General features: G+C 37.9%; 1 protein-coding gene across 2 annotated transcripts in view; it reads right to left on the bottom strand.

Moving 5' to 3' along the window:
- POU6F2 (POU class 6 homeobox 2) overlaps positions 1-25,062 on the bottom strand; it is a 315,292-nt gene that overhangs the window by 253,742 nt on the left and 36,488 nt on the right. The window contains exon 2 of one of the 2 annotated variants that reach the window (XM_074573496.1): positions 548-719. In XM_074573496.1, the coding sequence (XP_074429597.1) occupies positions 548-719 (172 nt within the window). Of the gene's footprint in view, positions 1-547; positions 841-25,062 lie in introns of those variants that run through there. The other variant, XM_074573495.1, reaches the window with a different exon arrangement.

Here is a 25,062-nt window from a genome sequence, read left to right as displayed (position 1 = left end):
TAATTTAAATTCCAAAACATCAGCTCCATGTGCAGTACTCTTGGTAGCCTTTGTTTATTCACTACAGAGTGTTTTCTATGGGAATGTTTCAGCTCTCTTCAGCCAGCTTTACCTTTACCATATAAAATGATAACTTTTCAGTTTAATCCATCCTTAGAAAAAACTGGTAGCATATGAGACACCTCAGCACCTAACGCAATAAATGTTAACGAACTACTTCAAGAAAATGATCCCCCCTCTATTTTTATTTATTTTTTTTTTACATTTGAGACCATGGCTCAAAAGAAAACATAAAATATCTGCAACTTGCATAAAATAAGTTCATTGTTGACAAAAGTTTTCAGGACTGACGCTGTCATTCTGGTAACCAGTTGCAATGGGAGCAGAAGCCTGTATGCCTGCACGCTCCAAGCTACTCCTTCATACTTACAAGAAAATTGAGCGAACAAAAAAAAAAAAGGAAAAAAGAAAAAAAAAAAAGAACGGAGGGAGATTGCTCTTCCGGACAACATGGTAGCAGTGAAATGAAATACCTAGACAGACTTACCGAAGAGCTTGCTGGGAGTGTCCTCGCTGTCATTTGATTCCACAGGCGCAAGCAGGGGCTCATTCAGCTCGTTGTCTGAAGTAGCTGCCTTGTCCTCACCTCTCAACTCTGCATTCATTTCACTCCGCAGTGACAGCAAGGGCTTACTGACTTGTCCAGCTATCATTGGATCCTAGGATGGGGGGGGGGCGGGGGGAGAAAAAAAAAAAAAAAAAAAAAAAGAGTGAGGGGGGAAAAAAAGTGGCAGCTTTGGTGTGCGTATACTCTCTCTTCCACTCCCTCTCTCTCTCACACACACACACATACACACTCTCTCTCTCTCTCTCTCTTATCTCTGGCTGCTCCTGCTGTTATTGCTGGCTGCAGTCAAGTGAAGAGCTATTACAGATCCAATGAGTTTTCCATTACTCCCCACCCTATTAAAGCTCAACTAGCATGTGAGAGATTCAGGATGCTTTGGAGAAAAACTTCTATGAAAGCAACATAACCAACACAGCTTTAATTGTGGGATGTGCTTTTGTGTGTGTGTGTATGTTTTTACACCTCACCCTGTCCTTAACGTAGTAAGAAAAGAAATTCCTGTATGCTCTAACGCCACGGAAGAAGAGCACCCTGTGAGCGCTCCGTAGTGATTTAAAGAGGCATCCCCAGCTGTACAACATTAACAAAATCAGTTTCTATCATTCCAGCATTTCTATGAAAATGCACAGCAGCAAATAGCTTTTTCATTACATACATTCAAAAGAGATACAGATTTCTTCTAACTATCCCTGTCTTTGGGATACTATGCTCCAAAAGTCCATAAACACACATAAAAGCACACATTTTTCTTTTGAAAATAAAAAACATAGGAACCATTTTTTTAAAAGATAAAATTAGGGAAGATACTTACACAAACAGTTTGCAATTATTCTTGTGTTTGCAACATTATATCCCCCGTAAAACATTACACATATATACACATTTAGATTTTTCTCTTGATGATTTGGATCTGTTTTATCTTCTGCTCACTGAGGACATTTGGGGGTCAGGCATTATTTCCAAGCACACTCTGTTATTCCGTTTGCAAACTAATAGGCATAATATCACGACAGCACGGAAACCAGAGGGGGAAAAAAACAAAACTAAAAAAAGGAAAGGAACAAGTGACCTTGTTGCGCTCTCTGGCCGCTATTTATTGCAAAGTTCATGCCTAAATGGTTCTTATGCAGAGAACAGGTGACCAGCGAGCAAGTAGGTTGGTTAGCATGTTCCCTCTGTCCCGTCCTCACATTGGTCGATGTTTGCCTATGGGTTTTTTAATGTATTCATGTCTGAAAAGTGAATTTGATATGACACATGATAATCTATGAAAATGTTAATCAATACAAATAGTTTAAGCTGTCATCAAATGCACTTCTTTAGTCAATACTCATATCGCTGAAAACAATGTCACTGTCACCAGGGCTTAATTTGCACAGCACTTAAATATTGGACTCTGTGCATCAATGCACTCCTCTTCAAATACTGTAGGTAAACACATTTTCTCCCTATTTAAGGCTGAAGCACTCAGCACGCATTTAGCTGAGCTGAATCCTCCCTTTTGAATACCTTGATAGGTCCACTGGAGGGCAAAATTAATACTTAATTGAATCTCACAGTCATCAAAATAATCAATACTTTTTTATTATTTATTCTTTACAGTCTGTTGACTGTTTCAAACCTCTGAGGGAACGGTGGAAAGGATTCATGGCTTTGAAACACTGTCATTTAACAAGGTAATTTTCAGTGGGGCATTAGGGGTTGTGAAACATATAATAAAACAAAAATGGTGGCTTATAATAGGAAGAAAGAAAAGAATTATATTTCTGCCATCTAACAAAACAGGATAAATAAAAAAGCAAGTGCGAGAGGGAGAGGGAGAAAGGAGGGGGGAGAGGGATAGAAAGACTGGCTTTTGAAGGGTTTTATCATATCAAGAGCAGAGCTGAGCTTTCATAATGCTGACATTTCTCATCCTGACAATCCTAAACAAGTGGAAAGGATGAGATCGCAGATATCATCTTTCATCACATTCCCCAGCTTAAGAACCAACATGACAGCTTCTCTCCCCTTTACACTGTTAATTACTAAATAAAATACTGCTCTCTGTCAGCATTAGATTATTGCAGATAGCAACCACAAACATTACTCCATTGTTTTGGTTTGCCTTTTTTTTTTTTAAACCAGTGATACCTACCTTGAACTCTTCAGAAAATAAATTAGGCTTGTGTCTACATATTGTAAATATATGAAACATAATCAATCTAATCAATGTGGTCAATTCATGTTATTGTCAGGCTAAATTGCTGGTGATTTATTAACATTTCATTTACTGTATTTATTAGCCAGCAACAATCTGAACATTTCTTAGGTGTTTCTGGGGAGGAAACGAAGTTAGCAGATTTCTTTTGCAGATGCTGTAAAAAACTCTGATTTGATTTGCCTCATATTCATATTACATTATGGACAGTCATTTATTAAAGCAAAAATTTTGTTTGTTTGCTTTCGTATAGTAAATAATGTATTTTAGCAGATTTTGCAGCTAAAGGTCACTGTGAACACAAACAGCATTGTTTCAAAGTCTGGGCTGCTGCCCTCAGTTTCAGCTGTTCAAAACTAACATAAAGATTTGTTCCATAACGAATTTAAATCAGGACAAATTTGACCCTTTTCATCAAAGTATTTTGGGGAGGAAACTAATCCTGCCCACAGAGTTACACTGCTAATCTGAGGACTAACAGCAATTTAATGGAGGATGCTGAATCAGTAGGATTCTAGATTAAAGTCTCAGCTGCCAAATTTTGAAGTTGAATATATGAAAAATGGGAGGAAGAATAATGCAGGAAATGTGACAGCACTAGGAGAAACCTCAGTCCTTAGATGTTAGTGAATTCCCAGCAACTTCAACAGGGCCAGGATTTTACCTGTTATGTACATCAATAATTCGGCCTCATCTGGAGTACTTTGTTCATTTCTGGTTAGCCCATCTAAGAAAGATACATCAGAGAGATGTGCGGTAAGAATAATAAAGAGATTGAAAGGATTGGGAATGTTTATAGGAAAAGTGAATAAGAACAAGCATGATCAAAGTATACAAAATAATAAATGGCATGGAGAAAAAGTAGATCAGGAACTATTCACCCTATCTCAGCTGAGGAGAAAAGGGGCCTCCACTGAAATGGAAGATTCATAAATCTAATAATAATAAAACACATTTTTCCAAACAGCAATTGGCGAAAACCTGTGGAACTCATTGCTGCAAGATATCACTGAGAGCTGCACCACAGTAAGCATCAACATGGTTGCTCACGTGTCTGGGCAGACTCCTAGCAGCGACTTTAAAACAGCTTTGCAAACAGAGCCAATGACTATAAAAATTGAAACAATACAAACTGCTGCCCCTTCCCTCAGACAGTACCAGAACCTGCAGTTAACCCCCAGGGTAGCGCTCTCTGTCAGGCTGTGAATGAATGACAACTTTCTCTATAAGCAGATGGATTAGATACTGTCTAAAATTCTAGTCTAGATGAAGACTAAATAAATCACTCAAATGATGGGTTGAGGGAAGGTTTATTTCCTTCAAAAACATACTTTTAAAAAATGGACATTTTTTAACTTCAGATTGTCTCTAGACCTTCAATTGCTTTCCATACTTTAGAATATGTCTCTTCTGCAGTGTATTATGTGTGATTAAAAACTATTATTTTTACAAAAAACATAATAAATTCTAATTCCAGTGTGCAGCAAGTGGCCTAGTCTGCAAAATCCCTTGGGGACCGGAGGGGTTGTTCCTGTATTTCCTAGTGGTCTCCCTAAAAAGACCTCTGGAGTAGTTGCCATGCCAGCTGCAGGACCAGCAGCCTTCTCCTCCTCCTCTGCCCACCTACAAAGTCCAGCCCAGAGAGGACCCATGGCATTGGAGAGGATGCATCGAGGCAAGGAATTGAGTGCACATCTTTTGCGGATAGTCCCATCAGGATCTGTTCTCCTCTCTGCTCTAGGTGTCTGTGGGCTTGACACTCAGCATTTGCTTTTTGGGAAGGTGTTAAAGTTCAGATTACACTTCGCAGGGTAACACAGGATCTTCCACTGACCGACAGCCACACAGAAGTTTTAGCTTTTCATATACAAAATTGACAAGTCTAAGAATGCATAAAAAAAGGCAAGATGAACTTTGTAAAAAGGGTTTATGTGCTTTAACTAAGAGGCAAGGGGTACATACAAGGGATATAATGCTTCAGAATTTCACATGGCATTATAACCATTAGTTATGTGAGAACTAAGGAATTACAATCCCCTTATTCAAAATATAACCGTACATACCACACATGTAGTGACAAATTTTACACACACCTCTTGCAGATACTCATAGAACTTGTCATCTATTTCTTGTCCAACTAGCGCTAGTATTTCCAGACTTGCCTGTTTTCTATGAGATTTCACTGACGGTTTTGTGCAGCGAGTGGTCCTCCCTGCTGTGTGTCTCCCTTAAGGGTGGCTTATAGCTCCTGTAATTCAGCTGCAATACTTGCTACACCTCTGTTCAGCTGTACCACTCCCTGATGACTTCAACAAGCTGTTGGGCTTAATTTAACAGTAAAAATCATGTGGATTTGCAAATGCAAATTACAGTTCTGGTTACACACCCTCTTTTAAAAGCCAAGACCTTTACCTTCTTAACTGCAGCACTGCACGAAGTACAGGAGAACATTTATCAACGTGTTAAAAGCTTTGCCTCTGCACTTTAAGGGAAAAGGTACAGTTTCTAAGCAAAACTATTTAGTAATCAAAGACAGCTTTTAAAGGAAACTATGTGGGTTTTGTGTGAAACATGCCCTAGGCAGAAGTCTAAAAATGGGAGAACAAACTCCTTTTATCCTTAATGCAGGACTTGGATGATGATAGGGCTTCATAAAGGCTTCATGCACTGGTTTAGCCACTGGTCTAAATTTTGTACTTACCGCACCATAAACATTGTTTGTCTGAATTTAACTACTTTAATTAAGAGAAAAAGTAAGATCCTTTGCTTTGCTTTTTATTTTGTCCTTAGTTTGAAATTACTTTGTACAGACTTTATTTCTCTGGCTTAGAAGCACTTTAAATTAGTTTTCTGATTTTTTTTTTTTAAATATGAAATAAATCGTGCCTTCCCTCTAGGATTCTGATCTTGCAAAGACTTCTGTTTGGGAAATACACAGTGCATATGTTCGAGCAAACAGTCCAATTATACTACATTACTCTACATTCATATATACAATATACACATTACTCTAATGACTACATCAGCTTTTTGAAATTTTTAATCAAGATGGAGCACCATCATAAACTTGGATAAAGCTATTCTAAGATGTAACTTAGCTTATACTTTTGGAGTGAGGAATACATTAGAAAGATTCTACTGCAGGAAAAGGATTTGATTCATTTTGTGTCAAGTACAGTGAAATTTAGAATTACCTTCCTCTTAGGAACTAGTCCTTCTTCCTTCATCTTATTGCTTCTGGAGGTATTCAGTTTTTTTCCCATAAATAACAATTTCTCATGGACAACCTTCTTTGATTCTTTCTTCTTTAAACATTGTTTTATCTCCTGTCACTAATGTGCTGATATTTCCACCCTAATCTATCTATAATCTAGTTAATGCAAACTACCTTGAATCAACCTTTTTCCCGACAGACTCTGACCATTGCTACCTGCTGGCTGCCACTTTTCCAAAAAAAGTTACAGAGAAAAATCTTCTCATTTTCTTCACAGATGCCTGTACCACCATCCTTAGATGGATGTTTCTATAAGCAAAATAAACAAGACTGCTGATACCTGATCATTAATCTCCCTTCACTACTTTGATCTTTTACTTCTATTTACTGCATTACATACTTAAATATGAGTAATATAGGTAATATAAGTAACTTACTAAAATCTTCAATATTGCCTCTCCTTCCTCTTACAGCAAAAAGCAGATATATCCCCCAGCTCTTCTCACTCAATATGAATATTATCACCCAAAACAGTCTCCACTTTTCTTCAGCTAGAATGGTATTTATTCTCCTCATGAAAAACTCAGTAGCAGAAAAGATAGTTATTTTCTTCTCCCTTTTCTCAATACTAGTGTGACTTTGGACATTGCATTTTTCCAGCCATATTCACATTCACATCTAATGTCCACGTTGCAGTTAAAAAGGAGCATTTTCTAGTTAAAAATAACATAGATAACTAACCAGTGCCTAATTATACTTATGTTATTAATAGTAATGAACTTTAATTAACAATTTAATTTGGAAAATTAGAGAGACTGTCACTGCCCATGGTGCTTTCTTTCATTTAAATATTCTTCTCAGGTTAGGCAGTAATGCTAGGATGGTGTCCTTCATTTATTTACCTAATTTTAAGTGCTCTGGAAATTGAAATGGTTAGTGCTGGTTAGTATAACTTAGCTTCTGACAGAAAAAGGGGTTTTCAGAAACTCATGGAGGTTTTCATTATAGCTTTAGGAATCTTAAAGTTGAGTGAAAGTTTTTTTAAACTAAGTTTTTATGTGGCAATGTCCCTTGAGTTGCTGCATCTTGAGACTGAGATATTACAACATGTTTCCAAATCATACCAAAAAACCCAAACCCTCACTAAACATATTACCCCCCCTACGGAACTATTTTTGCTAATGAAAGTGTTTCACGTATTTCTTACACCTATTGAGAGCAAGCTGAAAGGTTCACAAGAGAAGTTCCAATCAATTTGCTAGTCAGGTTTGTTCTGCAACATGCTGACTAGAGGCTGCAGGATGGGAATACACACACAGAAGCCGCACAGTAGTAAGTAGCTAGATCACTATTTATCTTATAATCAACTTGTCTGTATTGCTCTAAGTGTACCTCAGCAGTCATGCTGCATACTTCAAATAGGAAAGAAAAGCAAAGGATGTTGGTTTCACCATAGAAAAAGGGAGGAACAACTATATCATTGTAGGACACTGCCTCATCTCTGGTCCAGAAAAGCCATTTCTGGAACTGGCTGGGAAAGACAGACTCACATGCATGAATCCAGATTTTGTGTTTTTCCTGACCCACATGGCACTTAGGAATCCCTAATGCCAGAGTACACACAGCACAGAAGCTTTACTCTAAATGTTGCTTTCAACTCCTGGAGTTGACCTTAATGCTTCTGATCCAATTATTAATCTGATTTAAGAATTATTCTGCTCTTCTTGTTGTAAACCATTTAATCTCTAGAGTTGAAGCTATATAAAACTTTCCTCTGTTGTAATTTGGGATTTGGCCCAATTATAATGATTACCCATATAATTGACATTTTGGCTTACTGCAAAGGAGCTTGTTCGTCCGTGGACACATAGCAGAAGTTTGTATGCATACAGAGGTCAAGAGTCAGAGAAGCTACTATTCTGGGAAGCTACCACGCTCCTCAAAACACCTAACAGATAACAGCAGGCAGCCACCAGGAGAAATAACAAGTCTTGAGAGTGGCAAGAGAAAGCAGACTTCTCTAGTTAAAGTTTCTCGCAGCCACACACAACAGCAAACCCCATTTTTGAGAAACTAGAAGATTGGGCCCTACAGATTGCGACAGGACAAAGGCGGAGCAGGCAGGAATAGTTTTGACTGCTGCCAACATGGTGAAATAAGCCTTCAAGAGCCTTTCCCACTTATTTCATAGAATCATTTAGGTTGGAAAAGATCTTTAAGATCATTGAATCAAGAGATTCCCTACTCTTCTGCCATCTGGTCACCTGAAAGAAGGAGATGACATAGGAGAGCAATTAAATATGAAATTAGAAGATGGTTCTATCAGGAGTAAGACTTTGACACATTTTCTTCATAGGAGTAGTGGATGATTCCCACTGCTCTGTCAGTTTTATTCTGCAGGGAGCCACATCAAACATAAGAAACCATCCAACAAAATTATAAGCCTGGAAGAGTAACTAGGATTTTCTAACTCTTGTATACTGTGGGGCCAATTTATGAGAAGACTTGAAAAAAATTTCCATTATGAAAAGGAAGACATTGTCCTCAATTAAAAAAAAAATAAATTAAACATCATTGCTCTTCAGGGAAAAAAACCCAAAACATTCTACCCTAATGTAATAAACACATATTGTAGCTGTCTTTGCTCTCAAAACAAAAAATTTTCATTCACCCTGAAAATGATTTCACATGGGGTTGTTTTAGTCTCCACATTGACCACCTAAAGGAGACATGATCCTATTTACCAAATCATTGCACTATCTTCACAAGAGTGCTCTTTCATGAGCCTCCCAGTTCCCTAACTTGCCCTTTTATATATATACATACACACATATATTTGCTCAATTTCTATTTTGAAGGGGCCTTAAGCACAAAGCTTCTCTTTCCAGATGATCTTGCTACATATGTTAAAAGATCCTTCTAGAACATATAGCATCCCCTTATCAACATAATCCTGCTCTCCATGAGGAAGACCAGGCCATAAATGACCTCTTTGAACTAAGAAATGCAACAAAATGCTCCATAGGATACTCTGAATTAGTCTTTCTTAGGTGAAAGATTGCTAATCAGGATTTCCACCACAAAGCGTTCAAATGATATTAATTTGGCCTAATCAGAATTTAGATATGATATTATATACAGTTTCTATATGTTTCCATTTGTCAGGCTTTGTCTACCATATACACACTGGAAACAACTTTGGGGGTAGAAATGTCAAAGCCAGAATTCAGTTAAAATTCCTTTCTTTTGGAAATCAGCTCATCTAGAACCACACCAAAACCAAACTTACTATAACTTTTGAGCGTTGGTCATGTATGAGAGAGAAACTTCACGAGGCAGCATAGAAGGGACTCACAGCAATTGAAAGAGACTTCTTCTCTTGGTTAAACAAAAACTCGATTTTACATAACATGTCAGGATTTGCAAGTTGTAAAAGAAAGAAACCATTAACTTGAATTTCTGAAAATCAGAGCATGGGTTAAACAGTAACCTAGCTTGGCAGTTAATTCCATTACTTGCATTTGATCTAGGAAAACCCAAATCAAGATCTGTCTGTAGCTGGCCATAGACTTGGCCATATCAGGAAAGTCACTTTCTGTTTCAGGATGGATCTTCCCTGGCTTTCACCACAAATTTCAAAGACACACAAAGTAACCCTTCAAAAGAAAATTTGTTGAAATGGGGACATATGAGTTTTAGTGCAATGAAGCAACCTTTTCAAGTAAAATCTTTCTTTGCTGAAGATTTTTAAAGTAGTTCTAATCTAATTCCAGTTTCATCCAGCTCTTGGTTTGAACGCCGCTTTTAAAAACAGTTACAATCTATAATAAAATATACAGTCACAACCTAGACCAGGTTTGGAAATTGGGTATATATTTTTTGTGAACCTTTCAAAATCCTTTATCAATAAGACTTTAATACTTAACCAAAATCATACCAAGCAAGTCAGGACTTCACCAGAATATCACAATCCAAAATTGCTTGAAAATCTTCATTTCGATATCAAATTGTTCTTTGTCAACTTGAAGCAAGTGAGAAGGTCTGCCTTGAGTTCTTCTTCAGCCTTCTGAATGCTTCCAAATCTGACTCTAAACTTAGAATAGCTCAGCCTTGATTTTATATATTATGTGATTAACAACGTAGTCAACTCTCATGGGTCCTTTTCATGGCACTTGCCTTAATACAGCATACTTGAATTCTAGTGACAAGTATGGGAAATTACTTATCTCACAGCATTTTTACTGATACCATACCTTCTGGGGTGGACCCTCAGGTTTCATTTTATCTACTCTGTACATAGAATAAAATCGCAATAATGCCTTTCTATTGAAGAAACTGAAAGCTTCACCTGCACTGAGCCTCACAGACTAAAATGTTCTTTTCTTTTTACAGATACTAGAAGATACAATACCATAAAATATGCAACTCCCAGGTTAAGAGTAAGAATCTCAAATAATTTTGAGCTCATCTGACAACAAAACCTGCTGTTACATTATAACTGCTAAACATACTTAATAATGCCACAAATACTGCTGATCAATAATGTTATGCTTTTTCATTTTCCAAGGCTTTCCCATTGATAAATGAGTGCAAATTTTTTTTTTATCATTAAAGAGGCTCTTCAGGGTTGCTTTTCTTCATAGCAGGTCTTCATCAACACCTGGGTACCACATCATTCTTTTCACATTGTAGATCACAACATCCTAATTTCTAATTAAATGTATTCCAAATTCAACATGCCTTTAACTGTCACACAGCTCACACTTCTAATACAATTAGCATAAGGACTTGGTTTTCTTTAAGAACTTGAAGCCCAAATGATGCTTTGCCTTTTTGCCAATGGCCTTAATTTGCTGGAAGCGGCAGGTATACTTACAAACTCCCAGTGTTTCATTCATAATGGGTAGGATATGTCACACAGCACAAACAGTAACAGTATTACATGTTGGACACATAGGAGGATCACTTCAATTCTGAGCAGCGTAACAGCAGCTTTTCTGTTTAATGCCTTACAATAGGAAAACAGCATAACACTTACTGATCATTTTAGCAGCAATTACAGTAACTGGATTATCAATAAACAATGAATGAAGCATTTCTCAGATGTGCTAGCATTTTCCTACATGGACAATTCTATTCTTTATTAGATACTGTTTGGTTTGGGTTTGTGTTTTGACTTGTGGGGTTTTTTGGTTTTGTTTGTTGTTTTGTTTTGTTTTTTTTTTTAACAAAAAAGTTGCTATGCAATGATTTGCCATCAGCTCCCTATTGTTTTTTAAGGAAACTCTTTCTAAACAAACCACATTTTAAGGCAGAAAACCTGATCAGAGAGTAAAAAACACCCACGCAACTACAGCAACGCTTTGTTGCTTGTACCTGTTATTTGCAAACTGGCCAAGAGCACTGGGCTGCTCGGCTTCACCCTTAAAGAGTAACTATCACCGCTCTGGTTAGAGAGCACAGTCACAAGTCACAGTCAGAAGTGCCATTGATTCCCTTTTGCTTCAACAGCAGAAAATCTTTCCTAAAATCCTGCTATTGTTTATCACATACGTATATAATGCCTTTACATATATATGTGTATATATTACATATATAAAAAATTTTTTAGGAGTCCTGATTCTCTTCCCAATGAAACTGTTGGATTGCTGCCATCTACTTCAACAGCGACAAACACATATTCAATTCTCTGCACGAAAAATCACTGAGATCTATTCATGGGCCCTGATCTTCTTGTCACTGAAATCGATAACAAAACTTCAATAGGAAACACTAAACATGGTTTACTTGTTTCAAAAAAGCGTAGGTCAACCTAAACAATCTCTTAATATTATTGGTCTCAAATTACTTTTCAACTACAAACTTTATATTATTTAAAAAAAAACCCAAATAATAAATGTAGGTTTTGAACATAAGAGTTTCTTTCAAATTATTAGTATTATTTAGAGATACCGCATAATTTGCAGGGGTTTTTTTGCAATAGGTAGGATTACACAAAGTATGCACAACCCCCACACAAACATGCATACCATTACAAAATCTGTTTTTGAAAACATTAGCATAACAAAAATGAATATAAAAATAGCCATTAATAACTTGGGTGATAAAAAAATTTACAAAAATAAAGCAATAAAATGCTGAATATAAGAGATTTGATCACAATCACATTATTTGCTCATTATAAGTTCTTTTCATGTGTCATTCTAAATGGAAATTAATATTGCATGTTTGGCATATATGTATTTGAAAATACCATCTTCACATTTTACTTTTAAGAAAAAGCTAATTCCTAGGTCCATATTTATAATTAGTTTTCTGAACCTAGAAGCTACATATATTTACAGTTTATATATACGAAGGCAAAGAGCCTCTTGGGTTTCCTGCAGCAAGCTTGAGTATACTAGTACAGCTGCGAGAGCATAACAGTATTCAAACCACCTTTGCCCTCCCTGTTAGTCCTCTTTTAATGAAAAATAGCCTTTTCTTTGTAGGAGAGGAAGTTTGCCACCAGGTGGTTAGAATAGGAGGGTTGGCACCTTGGAAGCTCAATTTTCCCACCGAACCTCTATGCATTGCTGGCCAAATCACCTATTCTCTATAGTCTGTTTAACCAATTTACAAAAGAGAGAGCAGGGCAAAAGCGTCTATTTTGACTTCTAAGCATTCCTGTGAAAATGTGCAAAGTAATCTACCCTATTCCCACCGAGCCTCTACTGAACTCTTTCTTGCTTTCCTAGGATTTAATAGTATCTAACTTAAAGTTTCATAAAAACCCACTTTCCTCAAACAATACTTACCAAATTGTAATGATATTTACTGTTAGGACACTTTACACTCTATTTAAATGTCCCATTCTTAATTTTATCCCGTTACTTCCATTTATTCCTTTTCTTAACCTGTTCCTTTGACCACTTACCTGCCTCCAATATCCACAGATATCCGTTCATGTGTTGAGCAAATAATCAAGCTATGCATACTTAACCAATTTAATCCTTACCTAACAAAAATCCATCTCTCCCATTTCTTAACCTGGTGGCACTTCTGATCCATTTCACTACTCTTAAAAAAAAATAAAAAAAATAAAAAATAGAGTAGGATGGATCAAGCAGCATAAAAAAACCCCCAGAACACAGAGCTGCCGCAGGTCTTGGTCTTGCCCGGGCAACCCAACCCTGGGGCAACTTTAAAGGGGCTTCTAGGAGCAAAAGATGCTTTTTCATTGCTTTCTTGCTACACGCTGCACAATGTGTACCCTCCATCCTCCCAGCCTGAAGATCCCAAGAAGAATTAGGAAAGCAGATCTTCATTACAGAGAAGGAAAACGGGAAAGTAAAGGCCTGTAAACCAGTTTATTTGCAAACTGGAAAATAAATTAAACCTGTGAACTCATCTCTGCTGCTATCAGGCTCTATTCTTGTTCCTTTTCCTTTTCTTCCATAGCTGGAGCTAGCACTGCGGTTTCCTCAGTAATATTCCCTTTCCAAGCAGTTATTAATGTGACATTCAAAACAACTCTCCTTAAAATCCAAGTAGATGGTTCTTAGTCCTTAACCTACTGAGATTTTCTTCCAGCACATTTATTCCTAGTTTAAGTGGTTACAGCAGTTGCTCCCTCCTGAAGATTTGCACTGTTGTGGTGAGTTGACCCCAGCCAGCAGTCGAGCACCCACACAGCTGCTTGCTTACTCCCCCCTCTCCCACAGGACAGGGAGAAAACAGAAGGAAGGAGACAAGACTTCTGGATCAATATAAAAACAGTTTGATAGGGAAAGCATAAGATGCATGTGCAAGCAAAAGAAAATAAGGAATTTTTTCTACTACTTCACATTGGCAGGCAGATGTCCAGCCAATTCCAGTGCAGGAGGGCCTCAGTACGCATAACAGCAACATGGGAAGACAAACACCACAACCTTCTTTCCCCCAGCTTTTAATGCTGAACACTACATCATGGTATGGAATATCCCTTTGGTCAGTTGTGGTCAGCTGTCCCAGCTGCATCCTCTCCCAACTTCTTACCCACCTCTAGCACAGACACTGTGCAAGAACTGCTCCACCATAGCCAAAACACTGGTGTGTAATCAGCACAATTTTAGTCACAAATCCAAGACGCAGCATCATATGGGCTGCTATGAAGCAAGTTACCTCCAGCCAGCCAGCCCAGTACAATGATTCAGATCTACAATTTAGGAAATTGAGTGGAGCACCAACACATCTGTGACATTCCTTGAGCTCCCTTTTTGCACAGCCAGGCATCTCTGCTCAGCTCACAGGCCTGACAGTGCCAGCTCGTGTGCTTCCCCTGGACCCAAACATGGGCTCCTTTCTATCACCTGACTCCAACCTAACACACCAGCCTGTAGAGAGCTGAACAGAAATCTTGGCATAATAAAGCACAAGCAAAGAGATTTAGACACATACCAAATACGTAAAACTGGCTACATTTGGGGTGAGTAAAACCGGTGACTTAATCATGCCCTTTTTTGCTTGTTTGCATTTTAGACCAAATTATTATTCATAGATTTAAATCAACTTTCTCATTTACTCTTACCTACATTTACTTCATCCATTTATTTCTTGGGTTATTTAAGTATTTCTCAGCGCTATAGTATCTGAATACTTAATTGCATCCTTTGATCTCTGTGTTTCCATGTAGGCTAGAGAGTCCTCAGAATTTGTATGGATATTAAAATGTTCTCTTTGGCCATGAAATCAAGTTGGTGGGCAATTACTTCGATGTGACACCTTATATAAGCTCACCATCATGCCTTCACTTTAAACATTGTAAGTCAATGAAATTATATTGTAGCCATTGACAACGCATACAATTTTGCCTGTTTGATATCCCATTACTGCAATAGCAGCCACAATGGTTTTGGAAAAAGCTCTTTTTCCATAAGAACGTGCTACCATTTTTTCCGCTCACAAGCAGGGCATATTTCTAGGGAGCACAATAACGCCACTTAAGTGACTATCACAAAGTATTTGCTTGTTTCCAAGAGAATGTAAAGTAATACACCCACATGCCTATATATAGTATTAGTAAAAGATGACCAACAGCTCCTACACAGAATCAAATCACTCGCGCAAACAATTGATTCACCTGTACAGTCAAAATAGCAAAAGCATTAAATATTCTTGGAGCGGTACTCCAAGCTAGGACACGGTATCAGTTCTGGTCCCAGGTACCTGGTACCAGGACTACCGAAGCTAGGACACGGTATCAGTTCTGTAGCACCAGTATATGCCCAGAGATCTTCCCTATAAAGTATGCAAAACAATAGTAGGAAAGAGAAACTGTAACCTCTACATAAGTAATACTATTTGTACAGTTCTACAAGCAGTTCCCGAACTTTCCTCTTCTGCTTATCCTTCCAATCCAATCCTAACATACACAACAAAATTTCTGTTGGGCTCAAAACTACCTCTTCACTTGGTAAGCCTAGAAACTCACAAGCCTTGAACTCTGAAGGGAATATACTTCACGGAAAAAAAAATAAAAATAAAAGAGTAATGCCAGTTTTAGAGGACTACGAGGATTAAGCACAGACTATCACTTTCATTATAGTCTAAGGCCAAGTGTTGTATGGAACAAAAGTTAATAAAATAAGGAGAAAATCTAAATCCACAATGATCAAAAAAAAAAGCTGGACTGCTTTTCAGTTTTCTAGGATCATATATTAAATGAGAAGAAACACTGAATTCTGATCCATGTATCAGTTAAAGAAAAACTACCGAGGGGCTATGCTATAACCCACTTAGATTAATCAGCAGCTCACCAGGGATCGGGGTGCATTAACATGAATTGCATGCTTAAATACCAATTCCCTGGACTTTATCACATAAAAATCTGCCTTATCTAGTAGTTTAAAGCCTTTGTGATCTTAGAAGTCTCACATGGTCACATGCACAGTCCTTTACTCAGACAACCGTTCCCCGACTCTACATCACTCCCCAGCCAGATTGCAGCACAGCAACTTAGAATAAGTAGTAATAGGAGGAGAGGGACAGACAATCTAACAGTACAGTTGATCATATTACTGGGCTTGTTTTCTGAAGAAGACTTCTAGCTTCCAGACTTCCGCTGTTTTTTATTCTGTTTTTACAGACATCAGGAAAGAAGAAAAAGTGAAGGAACGTGCACTATTGATGAGAAATTGTTAAATGAAAATTCTTTAATTTCCACCTCTATCCTTCACAACAACTAACACAGGTAAGGTAATGCTTTCAAAAGTACCTAGACACACATGATATCAAAGTGATTTGGAAGACCACAAACAAAGAAGATGCATGACACTGAGAAGTGACAACAAAAATGAATGCTTATATTGTGTTTCAAAAACCAGTTTTTAGGGGTCTTGTCATGTTACATCCCTGTGCAGCCACTCCACCTACAATATTTCTTTCTGGTTGATGACCTAGTGTCTCTACACAGCTTTAAGGGTCTTTAACGAAAAGATGACAACATACTGAAAAGCAGTACGAGAAGCCCAGCCAGTTATGTTAAATTTATTGTGACAGAGGAACTGAACTCCTATGCTGAAAACAAAGCCATGTTTATGCTGTGGTGAAATTACAGCTTTAACATATAGTCATTTATCTGTATCTGAAGGGTATAAACTGGTCCTTTAAGCATATAACCCTGCACTAAGTATACATACTGGAATCAATGGGACCACTTATATGATCAGATTTTGTGAGGCTTGGGCACAGCAGTGGGGGAAATTGCTCAAAGGTAACCACAGAGCTAAGTAGGAGGAAAAGGATGAAAATGACATCAAAATGCATATAATGGGCATTATGACTTTGGGGGGGGGGGCGGGGTGTTTTCAAACCAAAAAACCAACGACCAAAAAAAAAAAAACAACCCAGAAAAGCAAGTGCTTAGACTACAACCTTCACCTGAAAAGACAAGTAGAAAAAGCTATTCTGTTTGTGATATTTGAAGTTCTACAGGATAGAGAAATGCATAACACAGGAATGCACAATCATGCACAGTTACGGTGTCTTCTAAGCTAGATCACCAAAGGTCTTTCACCTCAAACTTGCTGAAAGTCAAATAAATACTTTTTGCAGTATTATACAGTGAAAAAAATTAAAACACTGCACTGACAATGAAAGTGAAAATAAGAAAATGTATCATTTTGTGTTTATTTTCTCTCCAGAAGTCTTTCCCAAGTTTACTGGGTTTCCCTGTAAATGCTGTCTCTACAGACTCAGCCTAGGGCCGCACTATCAAAGTGGGTTCCCCCCGCCTTGTATACCATATTAACATCATTAATAAGTTATGACCTTGGTGACACCTATTCTAATCCTATTGCCTTCACTAGGGTTCTGTGAGTGTAATTTAGCACTTCATTTAAGGCAATGAGATTGCAAAGGCAGTCTAGAAAGTAAACTACAGTTTATAACATTGCTGATGACATTACACAGCAGAGTCCCTTTTCATCTCCCAGTTAGTGTCACAGATACAACAGTAGTAAAATCTGACTTTGCTTAGCATGCCTGCTCTGCATACATGGTACTTTTGTACTGATATGATACTTTTAACAAAGAACTGTAATGTGCATAGATATTATTTAGAAAACAATCTCATTTTAACTACAAACATAACTACAAACATGACAATTCCATAATTTCACAGCAAAGTCCTATTTTTGCCTCCCTGTACTGCTTCAAATCCCATTGCTTTAGCTTGCAACATTTATTTGCAAGAAAAAAAAAAGCCAGATACATTCTGAAGATGAAAGCGGAAAAACTTGCACTAAACTTGGGGAACATTTGTCAGACAATTCCTGTTTGCAACTCATAGAGGGAGGGGGGAAAAGTATATGCTCTGAAATTTTTCACTTATGACTAGTGTGCCTCCTCATAGTAATGTTTCCTTGTAGCTCAAAAAAAACTTACTACCAACCCTAAATATCTTTATATAGTGTGAAAACATACTGAAATAATTAAGCTGTGAGCAAATCACATTATAACTGAGTACAGCTACTCTGTGTGACAGAAGTTCCTACTTCTCAGAAACTTTTGGAGAGCATTCAGATCAGGTACTCAAGAGCAAGCAAAGTCTTCTTGCATTGGCACAGAGCGAAGACCTCCCTTCAGCCCATAAAGCAGACTCGAGTTTTCAGTGAGCCATACAACTGATGGGGCAGTTTACACAGAATCACAGAATGGTTCGGGTTGGAAGGGACCTTAAAGATCATCTAGTTCCAATCCCCCTGCCATGGGCAGGGACACCTCCCACTAGACCAGGCTGTTCAAAGCCTCATCCAGCCTGGCCTTGAACACTTCCAGGGATGGGGCATCCACAACTTCCCTGGGCAACCTGTTCCAGTGCCTCGCTACCCTTACAGTAAAGAATTTCTTCCTGATATCCAATCTAAATCTGCCCTCTCTCAACTTGAGGCCGTTACCCTGTGTCCTATCATAACACTCCTTAGTAAGAGTCCCTCCCCATCCTTCCTGTAGGCCCCCTTTAGGTACTGGAAGGCCGCTATAAGGTCTCCCCGGAGCCTTCTCTTCTCCAGGCTGAACAACCTCAACTCTCTCAGCCTGTCTGCCAGGGCATGAGGTTTATCTGCTGTTCTGCTTGAAGGCTATTCTGCAGCAGATCCATGCTTGGCAATGGCTGTTTTTTTCTAGTTTAGCTTGTCAGAAGAGGTGATTAAGTCTGTACCAGCAGTCTCATTTTTCAGGACAGGTAAATGCATGCACACAAAGCTTTGTGGAAGCAAAGTATTTTTGGTCTAAAAAATCAACCAACCAACAGCATGGGAATAAGGGAGCGGGGGGGAGCAGCTTTCATAAAAATCTTCAGGATAGCCTGAGATTTATTTTTGAACAGTAACCTGGAGAGACCTGGAGGTCTTACTGAGTCTAACCTAGAGAAGTAGTTGATGGAGAACTCCCTATTCTCTTCTCTAAGGAAGTAGTACAGACATTCATACATTTCCTTTCCAGGCTTCTGTGGTGAACATTGCAGTTTACAAAGGGAAAGCAAAAGGTGGAGTAGACCTTCATTCAGCAAGTAGAAGAAACTCGGAGATAAAGTGTGAGAGATCATTTAGAGCATAGGAAGAGGCAGGAATAAGGCAGGATAAGGAAAGTGAGCTGCTCATCAGTTGGTGACTGTGATCCAAAACCTGACCTGTAAAATACATTCTGTGGTTGCTCCTGGCACCAGTAAGTGAGGGGTGGCTAAGTAGCTTATTTATCTAAATAAATACAAGTGCATTCTTACCTCTTGACCTAGACTGAGAATAAACTGTCACTGCAATAAACACTTAGTGTTGAAATATGCAGTAGGGTATCTTCCAGTTTAATATTAAAGATCAAAAAAAGTGCAAAGTTATTTAAGTATTTTCCTACCTTCTTAATATGGACTTTTGCATGCTTGGAATTCTTAAAATTCAAACACTGATTTTAGGTTTAATTTACAAGGTAAAAGGGGAGGAAGATTTGTCTGATGAAACAAACAGCACAAGTCACAAAAGACATTCCTGCTGTATACAGTGCATTAAGTTGTAGTCTTCTGAAGAATGGAGGCTTGACGTAAGGTATCTATACTACTACCAATAGTTTATAGACTCTTAGCATAAGAGGTGTATCAAATTGCTCAGATAGACATAGCAAAGGGCACTGAAATAACTACCTGGAATTCAAACACTACTATACACATATACAATTACATCCTTTCCTCGGAAAGGAATCTTTTGTCTCCACGCTATCCGCAGCCAATGCCACTAAAGACTCTGGAGAGATGGAGAAAGAACTCACCCTGGATGAGGACAATCAATCAAAATCTTCTCTGGAACTAGAACTGCTGTTATAACAGATCAATAAAAGCTACCTGTTGATCTACAACAGAAGAATCATGAAGGCATCTATTCAAAATGATACATATATATGTATTAACCTCTACAGGTGTGTATTTGTTTATTTAAATACTAATTCTAAATAAACTTTAGAGATTTGTTTCTATTAATGCACATACATAAGCTGACATCGACCAAGATCCTCTTACTGCTCTATCAGCCTGAAATTCTGTAAGAGGAAGAAGCAGAGAAGTCAAATATTAATGGAAAGTGGGATTTTCCTTGCAATAGCCTCAATAAATATGTCGGTCGGGGGAAAAAATAGGTCAAAAATAGAAAGCTTATATCTCCGATATCAAAGAAAAGAATGTTTGTGTCAAATCTATTGGAGAAATTGCCATGAATGGTTCATCTGTGTGAAAATATGATCCCTGTAATGCTGCTAAGATCAGTGAGACCTAGGATGATATGTTGAATAAGAGCTGGTTGCAGAAGTTAAAAATCTCCATGGGAAGCTTTAATTTACATGCCTATTTTCCCAGTATTTTAAAATGGGGAGGAGAGGAAGGTGTAAAACATTGCTTTTCAGGATTCATTAATTAGTATAAAATGACAGTATATTAAGTGTGAATATTGTGAAGTCCTTATAAATGACATTAAACATTTTCCCAGCATGCAAAATTTTTCATTTGAACTCATCTGTTTTCTCAGTTTTGGATCATTTGTATGTCTTTTCCCTGTGGCCCATGTGCTCCTGCTGTTGTATACGTAGTTCATCTTCCACCCTTTCCTAAAACACTCAGAAAGATAAAATACAATGAAATATACAGCACCTTTAAACGAGAGAATCAGAAAAACACCTTTTTATTAGCCTCTATGAGAGGTCTGCTCAGGGAAGCGCGCACTAATTCAGCACCTAATTCTGCAGCAATCATCACACAGAAACCCAGTTGCCTGTGCTCTGGATTCTGCAAGCAGATATTTCACCATAAATCTCAAAAAACTTTTTCATGATCGGAGACCTGGGAACTTGACCCTAATGGGGTTGGCTGTAACAGCCAGCAGATCTCTCTGGGGAGGCCAAAAGAGGCCGCATATGCTTAACTCAAAGAATGCACCTTAAAGGGCAGCAGTCGTTGCATCTACAACAAAACACATAATTTAACTCTCAGTGAGTCTTCAGTGAGAAACATGCCAGGCCTGCTGCCCCCAAAAGACAGACGCCACCACACTGGCTTAAAAAAAAAAAAAGTTAGTTGTGCTACAAATTGACAACAACAGAATTTGTATGTGCCATGGTTTATCACCTTCCTGTGTTTGCAGCCAAAGAAAAGGAAATACTGATAAGCAAGGTGTGTCCAGAGAAAAGTGTTACAGATGTTGCAGTATTCCCCGCCCCCCCCCCCCCCCCCGCCTTTCTGTATCACCTCCTGATTTAGTTTAGGTTTCACAGAGAATCTGGTGGCTCATTGTGTTATTGTTCAAGTTTTATATAATCTACCTGCAATTGCTTACTCTTTCCATTATCTGCTGGAGACCTGTTTTACAATGGAATGTAGTTACTGCAATGGGCTTTTATTGCCAATATCTTTGTATACAAAATTCAACTAATACATTTCCTTCTATGCTTTATCAAAAAGGCTTAGTTGGAAAATGTTTAACACATCCTAAGAATCCAACACTAAGGACCATTAAGAGATGATGTTGAGGTGGAGGATGTTTTTCTTTCTTCTTTTTAATGAGAATAATATAAACTGAAGGGTTCTTACTCAGGGCATACATGAAAACACAAATAAATCATTTCAGGTGAGCGTAAGTTCTGCTTGAATTGCAAATGACCCTGCTAACAGAAATTAGATTGAGGCAGAAGTTTAAGTTCTCTTCTGTACACCTGCTCTTCTTTGGGGCATTTTTCAGATTCTGGCAAACAAATATAGACTTGAGCTGTAGAAAATCTATGATTTCTAATGCTCTTCTCACAAGTCTTCAATTACTCTATTTTTAAGATGTTTAAATGAAAATGACTGTCAAGGCCTTGGCTTGTTTCTTTGTTTTGGGATTGTTTTGTACCAATGTTGAGGGAATATTTTTATTTTATTTACTGTCATCAAAAAGACCATTTTTAATAACAGATTGAAAAATACGGGGGGCTGGGTTTGCTGCTTCCCCTTTTCCTCCCTCATAGCCTCTGGTGGACATTTACGTATGCAGCGATGTAGGATAAACAGTCCTTCAGACTGAATACTTAAATTTGTGAAATGGAAGCTCAGAAAACACAGGATGCAATCTACTGAAAGAGGATTGTTGGGGGGGGGGGGGGGGGGGGCAGAGTGTTCGTTGTTTTCTTTTTGCTTTTTAAAAACAACCAACCAGATCATTTAAATCGCAGATTTAAGTGGCTTTCTCATTCACAAAGTACAGTCCAACAGCTGACTTGCTTTGAAATTAAAAACAGTGTCAGGACCTATGCCTGTTAGGGCAGTGTAAATTTGGAACAACTCCATTGACTGCAAAGCAGTTAAAAATCATATATATCGGTGATTAGAAATTGGCCTATAACACACTTTAATTTCTTAACCATTTCACAACAGAGATAAATCTCCTCCATATCAGTCAATTATTTGCTGTTGCCAGTGTTACAGCTTTGTCAGACTCACTGATCACATTCTTCCTGATTGCTTCCCTCATCCTAGAGAGGTAACTGTACACAATTAAAGGCAAAACAATATATGATCTTTCAGCTGCCTGAAAACTTTAAGGAGAAAATTATCAAAGCAATGCTGTCCAAAGTATCCACTTGCTACTCAAAAGAATGTAGCTTCTTAACCAAAAGCACGTAAGAATTTGTTTTAATCTGTGAAAATGTGAATCATTTCCAAAGAAATTAAGAAATTGGCTATAATGAGTATCGAGGACTAAGAAATTAATAGTAGAAAGTATATTTTATAGAACAGCTAAATCCCACACGATTTTTAACCAAATGATTCAGTAGTTCTCTAACCATATTTTAAGGGTTATCTGAATGCCAGGCAATTACAACTCTACAGAAACAGAATAAAAACTCAGTGTCATTAACATTCAAAAAAGCTGCTAATTTGTCCATTTATTTGCAGTTCACGCAACTTCATAATAGTTTGCCAGACTAACCTGTTCAGATATACACTCCTTGTGCCAGCAGAGTTATTAAAACAAACAATACATTTACAGTGCATCTTTCTCTCAATCTGCTAAAGCTGAGCAAAACCACATTTGAAGCTCCGAGACTCGCACCCAGCAGTGTCCACTTTAAATAGAAAAATCTCATTGATTGCATGAAACTCAGGTCTCATTTTTGTCCATCGATTCCCCTGGTGACCTTCTGCAGCATCAAAGCCCAGAGCGAACCCAATCTGACCCCGACTTTATGTGCATTATTATATTGAGAGACAGGAGCTACTTACAGTCCATGCCATTGTCTCCGTAGATATGTAATAAAGTATTCTAGAACTGCTCCTGCAGAGAACACTTCATGCACTCGGCATTTCCTTTTCTCTGTCTCTCTCTCTCTCCCCCCTCCAATCTTAAAATTCTTCTCTTTGCTGTGCCGAATGCTTTTTTTTTCCCCCTACAGTGGACAGCTCAAATGAGCAACTTCAGACTTTGACTAATACTCACATAACTCTCAGTAAACAACATCCTTCACGCAGATCTATAACTAATAATAATGCTCTTTATTAAGCTCTCCTGTGAAACAATATGTCTAATAAAAGCTGCTCTCCATGCCGTTTTAATTATAATAAATCACCTTCATTATGATGCATACTTCAATATAACATGCCTAATGCTTAGCTACCTAGGATACTACAATAATGAGGACAGAGAGTAGGCACATCTTGAAGAAAGTTATTTACACACACTGAAAAATTCTACAGTACCCTACTGCTTTGCAACATGAATTTCAACAACTTTTATCTTACCTTACTGTTCATAACATCACAGCTGAGAAGAAAAAACCCCCCTGAAAAATGCTGTTTACACAAATAACAGGACCCTGAATACATCCACTAGCATGGAAAAATAAGTCCTTGCAGTGCAATCATTTCTCTATAAATGTATAAAAGTATTTTACCACCCTGTGCAACAAATCAGTGATGAGACTATAGGCTGTTGTGCGCCGGTACCTAGGGATTTCATGTCAAAGTCAACTTCCTTGGCAATCCCTAGGGAACTGCGCTGTGCACATTCTCATGAAAGGTGTGAAAATCTGATTTTCTAAAATGGATCAGTAATTCTCTATGAAGGGGAAAAGGATCGATAAATCTTTGCTAAGTAGATTGTAAAGGAAAAATTATTCTTTCAGTGACAGTACATTAGGATCCTCCAAACAATCTCAATAAACTAAAGACATAGCATTTCTCCACCAGCTACTTTTGACTTCTGATATATTTTTGTAATCTCAGATCATTCTGCAATGCACATACATTTATATTTGCTAAGCAATGTTCCATGTTGATGTTGATTTATGAGTATATGCCATTATAATGCTTGGCTGTGAGTAGAAAAAGAAAATTATTAGCTCCTTGTAACCTGATAGATGTGATATGAGAAAATGTCATTACACCCATGCACACATATATGTTTGTTACTATATCACTCTCTCTGTACCTACACAAATATTCTGTACACTCTCTCTCTCTATAGATATACACACACACAAATATTTACTACACTGTGTGTATTTATATGATTATTTCTGTACGTGCACATATATAGCTACATTTTCAGGCACTGAGAGTTAATTATAACATATATAGCAATTGTAACTCTACTAGGTGCTTCACAGACTTGAAAGGTGTTCAGCCAGTTACTGAAGCAGCACACGCCATCTGGCATTTACCCTTTCAAATCAGATAGGCACGTTGTACTTAAGTATGTGATTTTTACATACAAGCAAAAGCAGCATCTGCCTGAAGACAGCAGGATAATACGGCCTACAGCGAGCAGTCCAGCTGTATTGCCAAGCCAGAAGTGGGCTACGCACGCAAGCAGAGGAATTCATTTGTCCTTTTTACACAATCTCTTTCTCCTGCTGCAGAGAGTAAGAGGATCCTGCCAGAAACGTCTGTAGTGTTGTTTCTGTGGCGGTGGTAATATGCGCAGTGTGGGCACTTAAATGTCCATTCCAATTCTAAATGCCAGTGCTGGTATGAAAGTTAACATGCTG

The sequence above is a fragment of the Larus michahellis genome, chromosome 2 (assembly GCF_964199755.1).
Source record: "Larus michahellis chromosome 2, bLarMic1.1, whole genome shotgun sequence".
In the NCBI taxonomy this organism is placed as follows: Eukaryota; Metazoa; Chordata; class Aves; order Charadriiformes; family Laridae; genus Larus; species Larus michahellis.
The sequence above is the reverse complement of the archived record's forward strand: the minus strand, read 5'-3'. Positions and strand labels throughout refer to the sequence as shown.